Raw genomic sequence first — 18,732 nt, 5'->3', positions numbered from 1 at the left:
ATGGATGCTTGTGGGGGCCAGGTTTCATTCTGTTTCGACAGTAAATGTATTTAAATCATTTAGTTTCATTGTCTTCCTTGGGGAAAATCTGGCATACTTCCAAATACTTAACCAAGTTGTGAATTGAGCTTATACTATAATATGCTTCAGGCAACCTTTACAATAGCTAGTCTTGCATTTAATAAATCAAAGATCATTAGAACTATATAATCAGCTTTCCTCTTTCCAACTTTATATAATCCTCCAATTGCTGCTACAGAATATTTAGTTTGATTAGTACAGTAATAGTAAATGGTCTTATTGAAAAACAATCAGGTTTTGCGGGCAAACTTAACAAGAACAGGATTATAGTTCATGAAAAGTCACTGCAAGTCTTTTGCCTTTAGCTGATGTTGCACTTCCATACAGCTTATTATCTTCTTCTTTAACTCTGACCATTTTTTTCTCTTTATATGCAATTGGAGTGCCTGACATTAAAAAGATGGATTTGAAACTACCTGTTTTCTGTAGCGTAGTGAGAATCAGATTTGATTCCCCACTTCTCCACATGCAGCCAGCTGGGTGAACTTGGATTACTTACAGTTCTCTTAGGGCTGTTTTAGCAGAGCAGTTTGGTTAAAACTCTTTCAGCCTCCCTACCCCAGGTGACTGTTGTGGGGAGAGGAAGGGAAAGGTGTTTTTAGCCACTTTGGAAATAGTTCTGTAAGTGAAAAGTGGAGCATGAAAAACCGTTCTTCTCTTCTGCTAAGACATCATTTATTAAATTGGAATCATTTTACTACATTCTGTATACGTGGCATGAATGTCCCTTGTAGAAAATCTGCTATATTTCAAAGGAGAGAGAAAGCTTTCCTAAATGAAAATTATCTGAGTAGTAATAGGCATTCTGTAAAACTGCCCTAATTCCACTAATGAATATAACAGTGTCTTTTGAGAAATGCTTATTTAGCACAGCTTTCCCTGGTATGTTTCCTTCACCTCCCTGCTTACTTTGCTGGCTATTCTGGCACCCCCTTCTGCCGTTTGGAATTTATTGTTAATAAATTCACCAACAGGTCATGAGCCCTTATAGTATCTCTCTGCAGGAAATGAGAGAAAGATGCTGTAGGAAACAATCATGTACTGGCAAAGACAGAATAAGGTGACCTAATAGAATGGTTTCAGTTCAGATTTCTAGGTTTCTATGCAAATGAATGGAAAAGGGGAAGGATTTAAAATCTTTGTTACTCCCTTGAAGTAGACAGGACTTGGAGGGACTATGTGTGCTGCTTTCTCCCTTCCCTATTTCTCTGCCCTCCTCACAGACAATTTTTCCAATGTGAATATCCATACTGATTTGTAAATGCATTTAATGCTAGAAATAAAAGGTCTGGATGATTGTAATGGAATACCAAAAGTATTTAGCTCAATATCTACAATTCAGATCTGCACGATTAGTACGTTATTTATTTGAAGTACTTGTATCCCACTTTCTCTCCTTAAAGTCTTAGGCCAAAAGTCACAGCATTTTAGGGGCCACCTAAAATAAATGATTTCAGCTTAAATCCATGTGACAGATCTGTTCCGCTAATTCTCTGTGACCTCTGCAGAAATACCAAAAAGTTATGGCAACTTGGCAGTACAGATAATCTGCCAGTGTCATATCTAAAGTGCAAAATCATGATCTGAGATTAATCTATTAGTTGAATGGTATGTGTTACTATATAATAGAGCCAGCTTGGTATACTGGTTAAGAGTGGTGGCCTCTAATCTGGAGAACCAGGTTTGATTCCCTGCTCTTCTACAAACTGGGTGACCTTGGGCCAGACACAGTTCTCTGATAGCTCTCTCAGCCTCACCTATCTCACAGGGTGTCTGTTGTAGGGAGAGGAAGGGAAGGTGATTGTAAGCTGCTTTGAGACTCCTTCGAGTAGTGAAAAGTAGGGTACAAAAATCCAACTTTTCCTCTCATTTGTAGGTGCCAAAACTTGTACAAACTTCCCTCTCTTTCTCTGCCTCACCCATCAATATCACTATTATCCCACATGTGTATTTTACCAATAGCTAAATAGCTGACAGAGAGCCAAAGAATTGCCGATGAGAGAACTCCAGTAGTCTACCTGCTGAACCACACTGACTCACTATTATACATTCTTTTGGTCAGCAGTAACTTTCAGCCACAGAGATGCCATGCTGATCTTTATCCTTCACACCAAGGTCGACTTATTTGAAGACCAGTGTTGAGCTGCTTTATTTTGGAATTTCTTCTGTTATTTCAACACATGATAACTTACATTTACATGATAACATGCATAACACATGATCATACATTATTTTAAAAATCCAAATCCTTATAAGCAACAGAGGAGAAAGGGATAGGGCATCAGATAAGCAACACTGTGCTGGGAGAGGGAAAGAGTGTAGCAGACCACTTTGACCATTTATGCACTGGAGTTTTCATGCTGAGCTGCAGGCTGGAGTTTCAGTCATGGCAGGTTGCCCCACCCTGCACCTACATGGGGGAGCATTTGGCCCGGTGCACCTCATCCACCCCCGATTTGTTCTCCTGCATGAGAGCTGGGGCAGTGAAGTGCCCAGTGCATAAACAGTCTTTGTGATTACCCAGAAGTCTAGATATGGATGCAATCAGTTGATTATGGTATCGAAGGCATACCAAGTCCCCCCTCCTTCCCACAATTGCTTTTAACTTCAAAAGAAAAGAGGGATTTAATTGCATATCTTTGGCTCTATTGTCTCATTTGGTTATCAATAAAATTCCATTTTGTTTTTGAATTTTAGAATGAAATCCATTACATGTGCCTCTGCAAAAACTAGATGTTTCTTAGGACTGTTTGGCCAAAGACTGGGGCTTAGATATCAGAATTTGCAAAGCCAAATGGTGCTTAAATAGGTGCTTTAGTATTGATCTCGTCACTTGCCTTTGAACTCAAGTCTACCTTGAATAACTAAAATGCCTAATTCTCAACCAGCAGGCAAAAGCTGGTACTGTGAATTGCACTGCCAAGCATACAGTAATGAAGCAATGGTAAAATGTTCCATTCTCCTACACTGTCTGCACACAGCTGTCAAACCCAAATTATGTATTAAAGCAAAACAGTTTCTCCTCCCAAAGCATTGTGCTCACAGCTTCATGCCAACATTTATTCCACACTCAGTTTCTTTCGTGACCTAATTACCATGTACATTAAACAGTGAGGGGTCTGGGGACTTTGCTGCAGATCAGGCCAAAGTCCTGAGACAGATTATAGCAGAATCTGTGGAGCTCTTCTGATAATGATGTACCTATCTGCAGAATTCAGAGATCTGTGCCTTTTCATTACACACTCTTTCTTCAACATCTCATTACCCAAAGAAGGTTCTTTGCTTATTGTACAATTGGAGCAGGTGGTCACTGAACCTACTGGAAGGGAGGCAATTCTGGACCTGGTCCAAGAGCTAGTAAATGTGATAGCACGTTGGGAACACTGGCAAGAATGCTATTAAATTAAAGACCAACACAACCACACCTGTATTGGTGTAAATGGTTCTTCCTACCTAAATGCAGAACTTTACATTTGTCCCTGTTGAATTTCATTTTATTCAGTTTAGACCAGTTCTCGACAATAATGACAATAACAACAGAGAATAACAGTTCAGCAGAACAACAATCAAACAGGTCCATGGTTTTTCAAGTCAGGTGCATGGATTCCTGGGAGGGAGGTTCAGGGGCATAGTAGGTTTTGTTGGTACCGGTCGACCTCAACCAAATGCCTGGCGGAGGAGCTCCCTTTTGAAGGCCCTGCAGAACTGTTTTAGTTCCATTAGATTTATTAGTGTTGTTAGATCTCACAGCAGAGTTAGACACAGTCAGTCACAAGCTTTTGGCTTGCTGCCTTGGCAGTGTGAGAAAATGGGGTTTGGCTTTACAGTAGCTGACCTATTTTCTGCAGGGTCGAGGACAGAGAGTAGCTGTCAGGGAAGAGAAGTTGCATTGCTATCAACTCCCATGTGGGATACCACAGTGTGTGACTCTCTCCTTGATATTATTTAACATCTGTATGCATAGCTGGTTTGGAGATATGGGCTTGGGTGTCACCAGCATACTAATGACATCTAGCTCTATCTGTTGATTAATGACCAGCCAGACACACCTCCAGATCAGTTGCCTAGAGACCATGGCAGGGTGGCTCCAGCAGAGCTGCCTGAAGCTTAATCCTTCAAAGACAGCGGTTATATGGCTGCAGAAGAAGGCACTGGAAGAGGTGACCCTCCCCTGCCTTGACAGAGAACAACAGCTTGTGGATGACCCTTGATGCCTCCTTATCAATGGATGCACTAGTCACATCTGGTGTTTTACCAGATGCATCAGGTGAAACTATGAGGCTTCACAAAACACAGTGATCCATGCAACAGTCACCTTCAGGTTGGATTACTGTAACTCACACCACATGGCACTGACCCAGAAATTACAGCTGGTACAGAATACAGCCATATGGGTTCTTGTGAGGGCCCCGTGGAGGGCATATTTGAGCTGCCTTCCAACACTTGCACTGGCTCCCGATGGCATTTCAGATCAGATTCATAGTTTTAGTACTGACCTTTAAGGCTTGCAATCTGGGCCCTACATATATGACGGACCAACTCCCCCCAATATGTCCTCAGAGAATGTTATGTTCTGCTAACACCAATTTGTTGGTAATAACTGGCCCGAAAGATGTTTGTCTGGTTTTGATAACAGCCAGGCCCTCATTTGCCTTGCCCCCCACCTGATAGAATGAGTTGCTAACTGAGATCTGGGTCCCGATAAAACTGTCAAAGTTCTGCATGGCCTGCAAAATGGCCTCTTCCACCAGGCACATGGCTGAGACCATGGCAAACTGGAAATAAACTGGCCTCCCTTTCCCCTATCCCCCCACCCACCCCAATATTATACACTTTCTGGGTATCTAACGGAGGATGTGCAGGGGTGGAGAAGGTGGAACTGTTTCTTTTACCTTTAAACTATTTATTATTGTATTTTACTGTGTTTTAATTTGGTTTATTATTTTATTTTATGTTGTGAACCATCCCAAGCCTGTTTATGTACTTGTGATTTGATTTATTACCCGCTGCTATCAAACAAGTTGGCTCATGGCGGGTTCAACATAAAAGATCCTCACAGATAAAACATTAAAACTCTAACATAGTCTGATGGTGAGAGTAATAAATAGTAAGAAATCTAACCCCCTCCCTCCTCCCTAACTGAAGGATGCCAACCACTCTTTCTTGATTTAAGTGGATCAGCTTTAATGATGCATTAAGTATATTTTTAACTGCTGTATGCTATCTTGAACCTTCAGTGTACATATTCAGTAAATTGGCAAATGACAAAATCGAGTGCATTTCCAACAAATCTTTCAAAGACTCAGCTGTCTCTAGTTGCTGAATGCAATCTGCTGAACCAGCAGAATGGTGGACAACTCCTGGTGTTGTAAAATATTGCCACCCACAGGTCTGTCAAGGACTGCAGTCTAAGAAAAAGAATCTCAAGTGGCTCATGTTTTACAATGCAGAATAAAGGTCAGTGGCAAAATGTGCTGGCAGGTACTTCTGTTCTCAGCATGTTGGTAGCAGTATTGTGCATAGATAGAGCCTTTTGCAGCAGGGTTGCTTATCTTGCCACATCTGTGATCTTGGTTTTCAATGAAAAAGGGGATGCATTTCTTAGTCACCATATATATCCAACTGAAAAGTAAGCATTAGTTGCCTGGGGCCACATATCTTTTTCTTATACCAAAGTGGTGTATGACTTATATGCTATCACACATGAAACAAATTTACATTTACCTGAGTTTCAGTCATTTATGGCAGTGGTGGTTCATCATTGATCTTCTGTGCATATCCACATGGACCTGCCACTGGATGGGTCTTTGCAGCTAAAAGCTTCTATGGGGTTCTGCATGCTGGAGCCAGAAGCTTGTAACCACCCAGTGGCATGTGCTCCAGCATACATTCCTCTTTTGCTGCAGAAGGAGTAGGTCGTACTTTAGAGTCTCTAGTGACTACTGGGGGATTGTTTGGATTTACATTTGCTTCTGAGTATTTTCCATGGATCAAAAGGCCTTCTTGATCCTGCCTTGAGCATGGGTTTGGATTAGATGCCCTATATGACCCTTTCCAAGAGCCTCTTGTGGCGCAGAGTGGTAAGGCAGCAGACATGCAGTCTGAAAGCTCTGCCCATGAGGCTGGGAGTTCAATCCCAGCAGACGACTCAAGGTTGACTTAGCCTTCCATCCTTCCGAGGTTGGTAAAATGAGTACCCAGCTTGCTGGGGGGTAAATGGTAATGACTGGGGAAGGTACTGGCAAACCACCCTGTATTGAGTCTGCCAAGAAAATGCTGGAGGGTGTCACCCCAAGGGTCAAACATAACCTGGTGCTTGCACAGGGGATACCTTTACCTTTATGGCCCTTTCCAACATTATGATTCTGTAATTTTTCAAGAAGTGCTCCTCATGCAATTTTTATCTATTCTTTCTGGGTGAAGTGCATAGTGTATCCACATGTAAGGCCTGCCAGTACTTTACCTTGAAAGCTAGAGGGGATAGGGCATCAAAACTCAAGGCAGATTTGTGGGGAAAAGATCTTGGAGCCTTCATCCCAGTCTGGCTCGGACAGAGATCCTGCTTCTGTGTCATTGGAATCAACATGTTTGTCTGTATCTCAGAGTATCCAGTCATGATCCCCTAGAATTCATCAAGCTTCTGTGGCAAAGAATGTTAAGAGCAAGGTAAATAAAAAGCACGAATAGCTCCTCAACAGAAGGCCCTCTTTGGCACTCCTAAGTAAACACCTGCCTTACAGGAGAGGCCCAGAACCTCTTCTCCAGGTCCAAGATCTTTGCTGGTGTGTCTCTTTAATGTGGACGGAGATACTGGCAAACTACGGGACCAGGTTCTATCTGAGACTGAACTGGAACAAATAGCCATGATTCTGTGGGCCCAGCCTCAACTATCTGTGCTTTTTCATCCTTACATAATGTCACTGGGGTATTTGGAGGATCGGCAAGACAGTTTCACAAACCCCAGGTACACAAAACTTTATCATCACCCATATATGGTGCGGTTGTATTCTCTATCAGCGATCATACCCCACTGGACATGTTCTCCTCTCTTCCTGACAGTCATAGAGAAGGTATGAGTGATTGAATCCATGGGATCCAGCATGGTAGGAGAGCTGTCACCTGTATCATGGAGGATCTCCACATGTTTGAAGAGCAGATTATTTGGAAGGTCCAGTTGCTTGAAATTGAAGAAGTCATCAGCAGTGCTGAGTTTTAAAATTGCTTAATTATGAAATAATAATAGGTTATCAGCTTTTCTGTGGGAGAAGATTCTTCCCTTCCTGGAACTTCTACTGGATTAGAAATGCCTGCTTGTTAAATTCCTATACTGTGAGGCTATTAAGCTTTCTAAATGGGAGATTAATCCAGGATGACATTCTACAGATTTGGCTATAAGGCCTGTGGTGAGTTTAAAGTTGAGGACTTTACCATCCAAGGGTTCCATTCTTTTTTCTTTCAAAGTTATGTATGGTTTTCATTTCATTTTAAAGGTTATTTGTTGGTTTGTTGTTGTCTTGAAATATGCCTGTTTCTCATATTTCCATTCACCAGCAACATTTTAAGCTTTTTTATGTGGGGAGAGAGTTTTCCAGTACACTGTTCTACCCTTTGGTCTAGCTACTGCACCCAGGATATCAAAGTGTGTAGCCCCAGTTATTGCTTACCTCTGTCTCCAGGGTTGCCATATATTTGCTTATTCGGATGATTGCCTACTGGTGGCAAAGTTGAAAGAATGCCTGTTGAGTCAGTGCTCTCTCGTCTTGGAGACCTGTCAGAGATTAGGACTCTTAGTGAATTGGGAGAAATCACATATAAGCCGAGTTTTACAGCCATTTTTTAAGCTGAAAAAGTCCCCCTTGGCTTATATGTGGGTATAAAAAAAAAACAGCTGCCAGACAAGACAGGAAGGTGGGAGACAAGTCTACTTGCCTGAAGAGCGGAAGCAGGAACAAAGGAGAGACGCAGCAAGCCCCGGAGGGAAAGAACAGTCTCCGCCTCCCCCTCTCCCTGCCTTAACGAGGTCAGAGGCTAGCAGGTGCAGGAAGCTGAAGGAGGCTCTGAAGCTCTTTGAGCCGAGAGCAGGAGGAGGAAACCTCCCTAGAGGAAGGCATGGAAAGTGGAGGGAACAGAACACCCGGCTAAGAAGAAGGGAAGCAGCACAGGATTGGATATCAAAAGGCAAGACAGTTCAGAGGGAAAGAGGGAGGAGGAAGGTGGGAAGAAAAGGGGAAAGATCCTGCCCAAAACAGGGGGAGGGGAGGAAAGGAGGAAAAAACCACTATCCAAACACCACCCTCGGCTTATATGCAAGTCAATAAGTTTTCCAGCATTTTGAGGTGAAATCAGGTGCCTCGGCTTATATGTGAGTATATACGGTAATTCAATTGCAAAGACTCCAATTTATTGGAGCTTTGTTAGATTCTTTGGAGGGAAAAGGGTTTCTACATCCAGAAGGAGTGCAGGTTAGTTTTGCCATGATGAAATGGTTCAGATGTTAGGAGGGCATTATCATTTTATCTCAGGAGAACCCTGGCGTTTCATAGGGATAGAGTGTTGCGTATTTCCTTTGGGGGCTCAAAGAAGGATAGGAGAGTCTCAGCTTAGACTCTGCCCAGGTGGATTGTTAGGGCTATTACAAATTGCTATGAGAGGGCCAGACTATCATGCCCATTGAACATTCATGCGCACTATACTAGGGCAATGGCTTTCCTGGATGGAGTAGCTTTGACAGAGTTATGCAGAGCAGCTACCTGGTTTCAGCAGACACATTTGTACATCACTATGTGTTGGATATACAGATGAGATGTGAGGCAAAAGTGGGCAAGGCAGTTCTTCATTCATGGTTCAAGTAGTGGAGCATGCCCCACTGCCTGGTGAAGTAGCTTGCTAGAATCACCATATGGAACTAAACAAAAGATCAACAATGAAAATAAGGTTGCACTTATGTGCAAGTATCTTTTGTGAAGGCACACGTAACTTTCTCCGTGTCCCACTGTGTGGTTTGCTTTGGAAGCACTAGAGGTACTGCAAGGGGAGTGCTGCCACACAGGAGCATGGGTCCTGGGTGGGAATAAGTTTGTGGCTGCAATGCACATTGCCCCAAGAGGATTTTAGCTGTAAAGAGGATTTTAGCTGTAATGCACAGTCCGCTTGTGTGCCTGCACAGAAGATACTCAATGGCCAACAGTGACAGGTAAATGCAACCTTGTTTTTCTTCCTATTTCCCTACCTAAGCCACCGCAAGATTGCTCAGATTGCTTATATTCTGGATACAGGAGGTCTGCTTGTGAATGTTTCACTTTGACCTTGATACTTATAGAACATGGGCAGTGGGTTTCACCGCAGTACAGTTCCTTTCCGTACCACTTTGAACCAAGGTGAAAATCCAGCTATAAAGATTTCAATAAATAAGTACCATGAGATAACACAGGCGTTCACACTGTCATCCCTCCACATGTAATCTCAATTCTCCAGCAAATGGGATAAGGCATGGGTGGAAAGCGAAGTGTGCTTTGTGGTTCCTGTGCTTCTAAAATATGTGTAAGAAAGAGGTCTTCTAACTTTCAATTGATTTAAACACTACTAGTCAAGATTGCTTGTTGCTCTAGCTTCACATGGGACTATAAATATCTGCCTTTTGCTTTCTGTCCTCATGCAGAGAAAAGAAATTGAAATCCAGAGTACAGGAATTAGTGAGTGCCTTAGAGAGACTGACAAAGAGCAGTGAAATCAGGCATCAGCAGTCTGCAGAGTTTGTTAATGACTTGAAAAGAGCGAACAGGTAAATATGCCCCTTGATAAAGGGCACCTTGTGCTGCATTGAGCTAGTTCTTCCAACAGTCTTTATGCCACAGAATCACTGAAGAAGAACCTGTCCACATTTTTAACCACTGCATGCTTGTCTGGGATGGGAGACTACTCAAGAGTTTTGTAACAGAATTCTATTGCTAGGATACTACTTTGACATGATCCTTTAATTTTCTTCCCACCCCCTACAGTAACCTTGTGGCTGCCTATGAAAAAGCAAAGAAGAAGCATCAAAACAAACTGAAAAAACTGGAGTCTCAAATGATGGCTATGGTTGAAAGGCATGAGACACAAGTGAGAATGCTCAAACAAAGAATTGCATTGCTAGAAGAAGAGAACTCAAGACCCCATACCAATGAAACATCACTTTAAGCAGAGTGAAAGGAGTCTTTTGTTGTTTTGTTTTGTTCTGTAAAAAATCCATGTGCCATTGCAAACCTGTCTCCTTGCAAGACTGATTTAAGTCTTGAACATAGAAGGGAATCTGAAGCAAAATGGAAGCCAGCAAGTCCCAAGAGAGGTCACGGCTTTGAAGAAGTCCAGCCATAAGCGAGTGCCAGAAAAGAAAGGGGGGGGTTGGTTGCCCATAATCAGACAGTGCCTGTTAGTAATTGTATCTCTTTATCAAGGTACTATGTAATTATTTTATTCACACCATTAAAAGATCCCTTTTTCTGTATGAGTGACAGCAAGAACACTCCGTAAAACCTTCCTTTCCAATCTATTGTTGAGGGAAACCTTGAAACCCCCCCCCCCCGGTAGCTTTCATGGGATGGGAATGGTTTTCCTTGCCTCCTCCTCCTGCTGTCCATTGCAGAATGAGAGTGGGTAGGCAGACATTGTAGCACCCCCTACTCACCCAGTGAGCATCATGTGTTTCCATATGGCTGAAGACTGCAGGCATCTTGCTGTACAAGCACTTAATGCTGCCAAACTGATGGCTATGTAGTCATACAGTTCTCTCCATCATCCATCTCAAAAGGAAGGTAATAATACACGGGTGCTTTAAGACTGAGGCCTTTTAAAGTAAACTTGTGCTGGAACAATGTCCAATAGAGTCTACTCAGGAGCTGGGGCACCCCCCCCCCACACACACACACCTGGTTGCTGCTAAGCCAGACACACTGGCAGGATCAGCTCAGGCAACCTAGCAATGGTATCCCCACACACCTCCTGCAGTGCCACTCCCAACCCCCCCACCTGAGTTGGTGCTTTTTTCTCTGACGTACCCACCTCCCAAATGAAGTTGCAGTAGCTGCACAGTTTACAGCAAAGAGCACTGCAGCAAGATTAAATCAGAGGCAGCATTTTTCACCAGATGGCTTGTCCGGGCTGTCACTAAGATTAGTATTAAAAAACATGTTTTTGCCAAGATTTCCCCAAAGTGGACTAGGCTGCTGCAATACGAAAGCAGTCAAGTGGTTAAAGTCCACAGTTCAGCTCGATAATGCCTTTTAGCTGAAAATGTCTTTGGTTTCAAGAAATGTGCCTGTTCAGATGAATGTAGAAGTGCTCTTTGAAAAGCATTTGCTTAAAAAAAAAAAAAGGCTGTGTGTGAAGAGTCACTTCCAAGGGAACTCAGTTGTGGTGCTAATTCTGTCTTCTCAGTCCTGTAGAACTTCTCATATGATCCAAGTACTAGCAAGATGGCATCATACAGAACACTTAAATAAGAAACTTGATTGGCTCTGCTAATCAGCAGTTGCTTCTTATTTCCCCCAAAGGCATAAATGTGGCAAAACTTCCCACGTGGTGTCTCAGTAGAGCTCTGCTGCAGAACAAGTATTGGGTTAATGGCTGCATATTGAGGGAGTGCAATTTCTTTGTCATGGCACATGCAACTCAATGGTGCCTTGCTTTTGGAACTAGTTTTATTTCCTTGCACTGTGATTGTGTTAAACACTTGCAATAAATTCAGCTGTCCCAACAGGATGGCCTCCAAAGGTCTGCTGCTGCTGTTATAAATTTTGAACTGTAGCTGAGCTGAGGTGCTTTTCTGGTCAGCTTGAAGTTTTGGACTTCAGCTGCTATTTCTCTTCCTGTTATGCTGAAGCATCTTATTGTATATTCAAATTTAGGAGAAAAAATGCAGGTAACACTAGTTGCCTGAGAGGTTTCTGGCAGTTGGGAGTTCTGTTTCAGCTAGTTCATAGTGATACACTTGCCTATGTTGGGAAACCTGGTTTAATATTTAGCTTCCAAGAGTTGTGTACATTTGAAACAAATATACAAAACTTAAAATAAGATGTGCATATTCAGACATGATCTATCTTGTTCCTTTTTCCTGGATACTCATTCACAGAGCACAATAACCTTGTGGCTATAAGTCACAACTTGTGTTGGTCATCCACTACTAGGTAAGTCATGTTTGTGTTTCTTCAAATGTCTTAATAAGTGAGTCATGGAGGAAGAGTACAGAGATAGAGGGGTCCCATATTCTGCTGCTTTTAAAATCCCTTAGCTGGGTGGTGATCTGTAAAACTATTATTGGTCTTTTACTGTTAGTTCATTCCACCCTGTCCTAATATTCAAAGTACATCTTTGCATTGCTTACTCCAGCTTACTGTGAGGAAGGTTAATATGTTGCCATACAACAGTAATTTCAACAAAAGCTGGTCCTTCGATGTGTAACACATCTTATGTCGCACTTGGGTCTGGAATGGAGCAGAAGTTGTAATGGACGTTATGTCAGTCTTTCCTGGCCCCCTCCCCAAGCATGACATAAAAGACAGGGAGGTGGCCAGTGGTAGCAGCTGCCACAGCAGTGGAGGTGGTGGCTGCAGCACAGGTTGCGGCAGCTACAGCAGTTGCAGAGGCACCCAAGGCAGTGGTAGCAAGCATGGCAAAGGAGATGGCTGGGCAAGCAGGGCTCACTGCCAGGCTTGGCCAGCTGCCACCCCACCCAACCCTTGTCCACCTGCACTTCTGATGAGTGGCAACAGCAGTGACAGGGCTCTGCGCTGGCCCTGACCAGCCCGCCCTCCCATCTTCGGAAGCCACAGGAGGGAGGAGCAAAACAGCGGCTGGTCAAGCCCGGCAGAGAGCCCCACTCATACCACCCCGTCAGGAGTGTGGGGGGACAAAAGATGGGTGGGGCGGATTTCTTTTAATATAACTAAAGAAGCACCCCAGATAACTATGTGCATTCTTGAGAATTCTGCCATAAACTGTTGGCACATGTAGTATTGGCACTATTGAAAAGATGGACAAACTGCTCTAGAGCAGAGTTTTGCCTATTTAGTTGGGTTCTTAGATCATTGGTTTGATGGGATATCTGAACTGAGCCAAAAAGAATGTATTGCTGCTTTTTGGATTTATGTTGGTTTCATTTGGCAGAATTAGTATTTCATTCTTATTTTCAGTCCGTAAGCATGAAATGATTGACTTCTTCTTTTTTAAGGCCAACCATCAATTCCATACCCCTAGAGGTTATATTTTCAGTTTGACATTCCAGCACAGCTGGGTTATTTTCAGCATCCAGGCTTTGGTATGGGATTGTAGTCAGCAAATCTTTCTCATTTTTTCCCTCCTTCTCCCACTAATGATTATTTTAAAGGGCAAATTTATTTGCTGGTGGAGTTCCCAGCAGTATTATCCTTGTCTCCTCCTTTACTGTCTTTGGCTTCTCTTATTTCTGAACCTGCAACATTAGTGGAGCACAGTAATTGAGGCTGGGGAAAGGGAAGATGCCTGCAATAGATCACTTAATGTGGAAGGGGGTAGTACCACTTTAATATTAGGTACGGAAACCATCTTGTACTTAGAGCCCTTTCTTTGATTAGACTGACATGCTTCACCATGGTGGACACACTACAATGAGTGTAGTAGTGGAAACCTCAGCTTGGCTGTTCACCATTCAGCTAAAAATCAATTAGGTAAATCCATCCAACTGGGCAGCTGTGTTGGTCTGAAGCAGCAGAACAAATTTGGAGTCCAGTGGCACCTTTAAGACCAACAAAGTTTTGTTCAAGGTATGAGCTTTTGTGTGCACCCACACTTCCTCAGATACAATATATCTTGATATTTTATCTGAGGAAATGTGGTTGCACATAAAGTTCATACCTTGAATAAAACTTTGTTGGTCTTAAAGGTGCCATTTTGTTCTTTAGGGCAGATCCAAACATCATCCAAGATATTTAAGCAGCTATTTCTAAATTGTAATCTACAAACAGAGAAGAGGCCATAATCCAACTCTCATTCTTGATCCAAGTACTATGGATTGCAGGCCCATCTAGGAATTCAAATGGTCAAATTTACAAATTAATATACAAATTAATCCTCTTTGCTCTTCCTGCCAATTTTTAGTTGTCCATCTCTTAATTCAAGGCACATCCACAAAACCTTCATAGGAATGGGCATAGAATTTCTTTGGGAGAGAGGAATCTCCACAAGAAACCTAGACCTTGCTGCCCATTCCACAAGCTGGATGCCTTCAGTAGACTGCTTAGAACCCAAAATTCCAACCAAGGAAGGAAACTGCCTGAAGAGTATGACCTCCTTTCCACCAGTGGAAGTTGTGAAACCCCAATTCCCTACATTTCACTGTGTTTACAGTACCCTCAATCCTCCCATTAGGCGATCTAGTCATCCTGACTCTCAAATAGTAATACTGGTTCAAAATACTCCAGAAACCAAGAAATCCTCTACTCGTTATCAAGGCCAGTCTCTGTATATGTATTACATATAAACAAGGAAAATAAATTTCCTAAGGGATAAAAACAGTGAAGGCACCTGGCAGATAATTCATTCTCCCTCATCCATGTAAAAGCTGCCTTGGGTTCCCCCCCCTTTCTGAAGTTCTTTGTCGCCAAAAACCTTCTAGTATGACTTGATGAGTTGGCCAGGATACTTAATTGATGATTGCAGTTCTGTGTCAGAGAGGTAGCTCCTAAAGCTGTGATATACAGAAACTAAGATATGTAAAAGAAAACCAAGGTTTGAGACATTGGGTTTCCAGCAACTTATAAGATTTCACAACCATGAAAAGTTTATGAATACATCCTGAAAGAAAAACTTGGGAGTTGCTGGTAAATTGCTACAGCTGCCATAGAAAATAATTTGGGATAACAGTGCCTGCAAAGGGATTTACAGGGCATTTCCACTTGGGTCTGATGAATCAGATGGCCCTTGTGCCATACCACTTTTTATGTAACCTTGCTGGCATCTTAAACAACATACAACAACCCCATATGAGAAAAGGATTTAAACACTTCTTAGAGCTGACCAATGAAGGTGGTAAAAACCACTGAGAGAACTTTAAGCAGACCACAGGAGGAAGCTTGTCTGCCTGATGGCGCGTTCTTCTTCTCTAGTAGTGGACCAAATTCAGTAATAAAAATATATCTGCATTGCAGAGGGGGGTACATAGATGTGTGTGTGTGTTTTAAGGGATCAAGATAAACAGTTATCCTGGTCTAGCCAGAGCAGCATCTAAAAGAACATAGGCCAGCTTCCCAGCTTCTGGGACACAAATTGCAAGCGTAATCTTGCTTAATTAAAGGTAAAGGTATCCCCTGTGCAAGCACCGAGTCATGTCTGACCCTTGGGGTGACGCCCTCTAGCGTTTTCATGGCAGACTCAATACGGGGTGGTTTGCCAGTGCCTTCCCCAGTCATTACCGTTTTACCCCCCAGCAGCAAGCTGGGTACTTGCTTAATTAGCCAGTGCCTTGTTCTGCCTCTGCAGATCTCTCGTGTTGAAGAGTGACCAAGGAGGGTAGGGTGGTTACTTCCCCAGATACATGTGATTTGGAGAGGGATACACCATAAGCAGTGTCATTATATTTCACTTTTAGTACAATATTGTAAGAATGTCAATATAGAGTCATGATCGAGTCCAAAAGTAGACCTTTGCAGATTACATTACATGCAAAAAAAAAAAAAAAAAACCCAGGCAGTGACTCTTCTCTGCCAAGAACATAGGAGTGATTTCTTTATTACATTTGTCACTTGGGAAGGGTCACTTTTTTAGCCACATATGGTTGTAGCAATGAGAAGTGGTCACTGCCTTTAGGAGGAAATGTAATGGCATTGATAACATCAGTCTAGAATTCAGGACAAGTAGGATACTGAGACTCAAACAGAAGAAAACCACACATTCCACTCTCAGTTGAACAAGTGTTTCAACACCATCGAAGTTCTGATGCAGTCAGTCTCTAGCCAGATAGAGCAGACTGTGCTAGCTCGGGAGAACTTGCCATCTTGCTTCCTTTGCTGTGAAAAGCTTCTAAAAGTGTCCATTCCATTGTGTTAAGTGGAAAAGTTTTGTTTTAATGACAATTATTCATTCAATCGTATTTTCTAAACGTAATGTTATGTTGTATTATTAGAAGAGGTTTCTAGAAGTTGTTGAGTTTGTCAAGACATTGCATGGAACCTATTCTAAAACTGTTATTTTTCCAATTAAGGTATACAACCCTTTTTATACCAGCTTGAATGTATTTAGTTATTTACAAAGCACATATGATTAATTTTGCATTAAATGTCAGTATTGTTCTGTTTATAGTAGGATTTTTCACAGAGAACTTCCATTTTCATTTTTTTCCCCAGTTGCTTTAGGACCTTAGCTGCTGTAAAATTGCTATTTGTGTTTATTTGATATAGAATTGTACAAACTGCATTTATTTATACAGAGGCATTTATAATACTTTTACAAATGTTCTTATATTCTGAATAAATTTCTAATGCTAAAAATGCCACTGCAACAACTTTATATTTCTCCCCTTTAGCAAATCCCAAAAAACATAATGTATTAAGTGATGATACGGGGAGATCTGGTCACCTCCAGTTCTGATTTTAGGATAGGGAAATTATTTCCTGAATGACACTATCCTGTGCACATATTTTCCACTGTACATGAAAAGAGTACATGTGAAAATAAATCTTTTTAATGACAAGTAACAAAGGAGCTGTATAGATAGCCAAACACACTGATCACTTAACAGTACATTGCATATATATTTGGCCTATGTTCTCACTTTCAATGGGTTTCAAGTTTAATTATGTTAGTTTATCCATGCATGAAACTGTAATGACAGCATTTTTTAAAGCCTAGAAGTGCTGTACAAACAACTGAAGGACCGTGAAGGGTTTATTTTTCACAGAGACTTGTGTGACAGGCTGCTCCAAGAAATCTGACCAGTTAGCATCAGCTGGGCAAAGAAAGCCTTGAAGGAGCTGCATGCCGAGGAGAGTACAGAACTGACAGATTTGGAATTCTGCCCTGGCTCAAAACGGCTTAACACAGACAGGAAAGCTGAGGAAAGTTGGCAAGAGCTAGTGGGTAGTTAGATGGAGACCCCCATTTGGGCCAAGGAAAGGGATTAGATCATCTAGAGAGAATGATTTCCTTGAGCAGTAAAACAGAGTTAGCTATGAAGAATGCAGAAATCTCTGGTCTGGTATGGTTAGAAATTGCCTTTAAAGATCTTATGAGACAATTAAAAACTCAAGATGAATTCTGGTGTTTTAAGACACGGGGCTGGATACTGGGGAAAGTGTACTAGCCTTCTGCAAACAGACTCCGAGAATACTCAAATGTCAAAGAAAGTATGCTGGAATGTTGGGAAAAGACTCAAACAAAAGCCTCTCACCATAAAAATTGAAATCACTGTGAAAAGCTTAAACACTCCTTAGCTTGAAACATATGTACTAATGTCTGTGCATGTACTGGGTTTACCTTGGATGTTTACCTTGGATGGATACCCCTGATTTCACCTGACTTTTTTCCTCTATGTTAAATAAAATGCTTTGTTATTTTTAAATTTCAAAACACCTCAAATGTTTAAAGTGGGTGCCTGATCCTTGCCTCAGGTTCCTTGGCTGAGCCAGCTGTAAAATATCATAGAATCATAGAATCATAGAGTTGGAAGGGGTCATACAGGCCATCTAGTCCAACCCCCTGCTCAACGCAGGATCAGCCCTAAGCATCCTAAAGCACCCAAGAAAAGTGTGAATCCAACCTCTGCTTGAAGACTGCCAGTGAGGGGGAGCTCACCACCTCCTTAGGCAGCCTATTCCACTGCTGAACTACTCTGACTGTGAAAATTTTTTCCTGATATCTAGCCTGTATCGTTGTACTTGAAATTTAAACCCATTACTGCGTGTCCTCTCCTCTGCAGCCAACAAAAACAGCATCCTGCCCTCCTCCAAGTGACAACCTTTCAAATACTTAAAGAGGGCTATCATGTCCCCTCTCAACCTCCTTTTCTCCAGGCTGAACATTCCCAAGTCCCTCAACCTATCTTCACAGGGCTTGGTCCCTTGGCCCCAGATCATCTTCGTCGCTCTCCTCTGTACCCTTTCAATTTTATCGACGTCCTTCTTGAAGTGAGGCCTCCAGAACTGCACACAGTACTCCAGGTGTGGTCTGACCAGTGCCATATACAATGGGACTATGACATCTTGTGATTTTGATGTGATGCCTCTGTTGATACAGCCCAAAATGGCATTTGCCTTTTTTACCGCTGCATCACACTGCCTGCTCATGTTTAGTTTACAATCCATAAGTACCCCAAGGTCTTGTTCACACACAGTGTTACCTAGAAGCGTATCCCCCATCCAGTAGGCATGCTTTTCATTTTTCTGACCCAGATGCAGAACTTTACACTTATCTTTATTAAATTGCATCTTGTTCTCATTTGCCCATTTTTCCATTGTGTTCAGATCTCGTTGAACTCTGTCTCTATCTTCCGGAGTATTTGCCAGTCCTCCCAATTTGGTGTCATCTGCAAACTTGATGAGTAGTCCCTCTACCCCCTCATCTAGATCATTAATAAATATGTTAAAAAGTACCGGGCCAAGCACCGAGCCCTGAGGTACCCCGCTACTCACCTCTCTCCAGTCT

The 18,732-nt window shown here is 42.3% G+C and overlaps 1 protein-coding gene across 5 annotated transcripts in view; it reads left to right on the top strand.

Moving 5' to 3' along the window:
- MCC (MCC regulator of Wnt signaling pathway) overlaps window positions 1–16,585 on the top strand; it is a 204,752-nt gene extending 188,167 nt beyond the window's left edge. For all 5 annotated transcript variants that reach the window (XM_077347792.1, XM_077347791.1, XM_077347793.1 and 2 more), the window contains 2 exons: window positions 9,740–9,862; window positions 10,080–16,585. In XM_077347792.1, coding sequence (XP_077203907.1) covers window positions 9,740–9,862; window positions 10,080–10,260 — 304 coding nt within the window. In that variant the 3' untranslated portion in view covers window positions 10,261–16,585. The remainder of the gene's footprint in view (window positions 1–9,739; window positions 9,863–10,079) is intronic.
- Window positions 16,586–18,732: the final 2,147 nt, after the last annotated feature.

This window comes from Paroedura picta, chromosome 7, assembly GCF_049243985.1.
Source record: "Paroedura picta isolate Pp20150507F chromosome 7, Ppicta_v3.0, whole genome shotgun sequence".
NCBI classification, from domain to species: Eukaryota; Metazoa; Chordata; class Lepidosauria; order Squamata; family Gekkonidae; genus Paroedura; species Paroedura picta.
This window is presented reverse-complemented; position numbering and strand designations above follow the sequence as displayed.